The sequence below is a fragment of the Sardina pilchardus genome, chromosome 13 (genome assembly GCF_963854185.1).
Source record: "Sardina pilchardus chromosome 13, fSarPil1.1, whole genome shotgun sequence".
Classification (NCBI taxonomy): domain Eukaryota; kingdom Metazoa; phylum Chordata; class Actinopteri; order Clupeiformes; family Clupeidae; genus Sardina; species Sardina pilchardus.
The window spans coordinates 31,383,081-31,385,580 of NC_085006.1; the positions used below are offsets into that span (position 1 = coordinate 31,383,081).

General features: G+C 53.8%; 1 protein-coding gene across 1 annotated transcript in view; it reads left to right on the plus strand.

Annotated features, from left to right (window-relative positions):
• Nucleotides 1-301, plus strand: part of LOC134099255 (uncharacterized) — a gene marked incomplete at its 3' end in the record, with an annotated part of 4,750 nt that extends 4,449 nt beyond the window's left edge. The window contains exons 3-4 of the mRNA XM_062552044.1: nucleotides 2-112; nucleotides 238-301. Of these exons, the coding sequence (XP_062408028.1) occupies nucleotides 2-112; nucleotides 238-301 (175 nt within the window). The remainder of the gene's footprint in view (nucleotide 1; nucleotides 113-237) is intronic.
• Nucleotides 302-2,500: the final 2,199 nt, after the last annotated feature.

The following is a 2,500-nucleotide window of genomic DNA, read 5'->3' on the forward strand; positions in this document are numbered from 1 at the left end:
ATCCTACCCCTCCCTTCCCACCTCCCTTCCTACCTCCCTTCCCACCTCCCTTCCCACCTCCCTTCCTACCTCCAATCCTACCCCTCCCTCCTACCTCCAATCCTACCCCTCCCTCCTACCTCCAATCCTACCCCTCCCTTCCCACCTCCCTTCCTACCTCCCTTCCTACCTCCAATCCTACCTCCAATCCTACCTCCCTTCCTACCTCCAATCCTACCCCTCCATTCCTACCTCCAATCCTACCCCTCCCTTCCCACCTCCCTTCCCACCTCCCTTCCTACCTCCCTTCCCACCTCCCTTCCCACCTCCCTTCCTACCTCCAATCCTACCCCTCCCTTCCCACCTCCCTTCCTACCTCCCTTCCTACCTCCCTCCCTACCTCCAATCCTACCCCTCCCTTCCCACCTCCCTTCCTACCTCCCTTCCTACCTCCAATCCTACCCCTCCCTTCCCACCTCCCTTCCTACCTCCCTCCCTACCTCCAATCCTACCCCTCCCTCCTACCTCCAACCCTACCCCTCCTACCTCCAACCCTACCCCTCCCTTCCCACCTCCCTTCCTACCTCCAATCCTACCCCTCCCTTCCCACCTCCCTTCCTACCTCCCTTCCTACCTCCAATCCTACCCCTCCCTTCCCACCTCCCTTCCTACCTCCCTCCCTACCTCCAACCCTACCCCTCCCTCCTACCTCCAACCCTACCCCTCCCTCCTACCTCCAATCCTACCCCTCCCTCCTACCTCCAATCCTACCCCTCCCTCCTACCTCCAATCCTACCCCTCCCTTCCCACCTCCCTTCCTACCTCCAATCCTACCCCTCCCTCCTACCTCCAATCCTACCCCTCCCTCCTACCTCCAATCCTACCCCTCCCTCCTACCTCCAATCCTACCCCTCCCTTCCCACCTCCCTTCCTACCTCCCTCCCTACCTCCAATCCTACCCCTCCCTCCTACTCAATCACGTGAAGGACACGAGGAAGGAATGCAATAAGGAACTGAGGAATCAAGAACAGACAAGGTGCTTCTCAACATGCCTCCTCCATCCTCCATCCTCGAGGGGCGTTCCCACTGATCTATAACTAACACTGGATAGACTACTATGTTTTCGCCCCATCGTTCTTTATGTAGATCAGTGAGGATCGAGGCCCGAGGATCGAGGGAGGACATTTAAAAGCCCAAATGAGAGGCACCCACAGTCACTCACGCATCACTTTTAAGAGACGTCGATTATTGATGATGCGGCTGCATCACCTTGTTATAATATACAGTTTATGGAATTAAGGGAATAGAATTAGGGATTAAAATTAATCATCATCGAAACATTTTTGAGCATAATCAGAGTTGGGTTGAAATAATAGATGGAATCTTTATGCTGAACTGATCCAAAAACAGCATGTTAAGAAATTTCAGGCGTTTCAGCCAAGCTCAGGACAGCATCTTCTCATAGCTCAGGATAGTAGGAATCCCTCCATACATATGAATATCAGAGCCATCTCACACCAACCCCATCCCCACCCCCACCCCCACCCCCACCCCCACCCCCACCCCCCTCCCACAGGTGTGCAGGCAGGCCTGAGGTGGATAAGCCTTGCTTTTCCACCCGCTTTTTTCTTGCTTTCCACTCGAGATTTTTCTATTTTCTTCTTGTTGTTCTGAAAAACAGCAGCAGACGCAGCAGCAGGGTCGCTGGCTCAAAGGATGTGCAGTTGTTGTGATCCTGACACACAAAGGGCCGGGAATCCTTTAAGAGAGCGAGAACAAAAGCACACACACACACACACACACACACACACACACACACACTATAGCACCTGTGTTCCGTGGCCTAATGATGATTTAATGATTTACTGGAGCAATCAATCTCATTAATCCACTTCTGCATGTTGATGTGGGCAAACAGTGCCCCAATTCTGTTAGGCAGAGACACCCTGCAGTGAGACGGAGGGAGAGATGGAGAGAGAGATGGAGAGGGAGATGGAGAGGGAGGAGAGACGAAAGCAATCTGTCTCTAGAAAACAGGTGCAGAATTGGGAGCAGAAACGGTTAAGTCAAGTCGTGCATGTTTAACGCTCGATGAGGCGCAGTGGTATGGGCCAGCCCCGTGGAGCTCCTGGATAACTACCAGAGGACTGTGTGTGTGTGTGTGTGTGTGTGTGAGAGAGAGAGATAGAGAGTGAGTGAGTGAGTGAGTCAGAGAGTGTATGGATGTGTGTGTGAGGAGAAAAAGAGAGAGTGTGTGTGTGTGTGTGTGTGTGTCTGTCTGTGCACACGCGCGTGTGTGCACACACACACACCAGAGGACTGACTGTGCAATTGCCTTTTTAATTACTCCACTGATCTGGCTGTCTGTCACAATCAGCCTGCCCCACTGAGAGTTGGATCAGCTCCCCTCCTCCACCCTCCTCCAGCACCAGCACCACCGCCCAGCTCCCCTCCTCCAGCACCACAGATCAGCTCCCTCCAGCACCACCACCCTCCTCCAGCACCACTGCCCAGCTCCCCT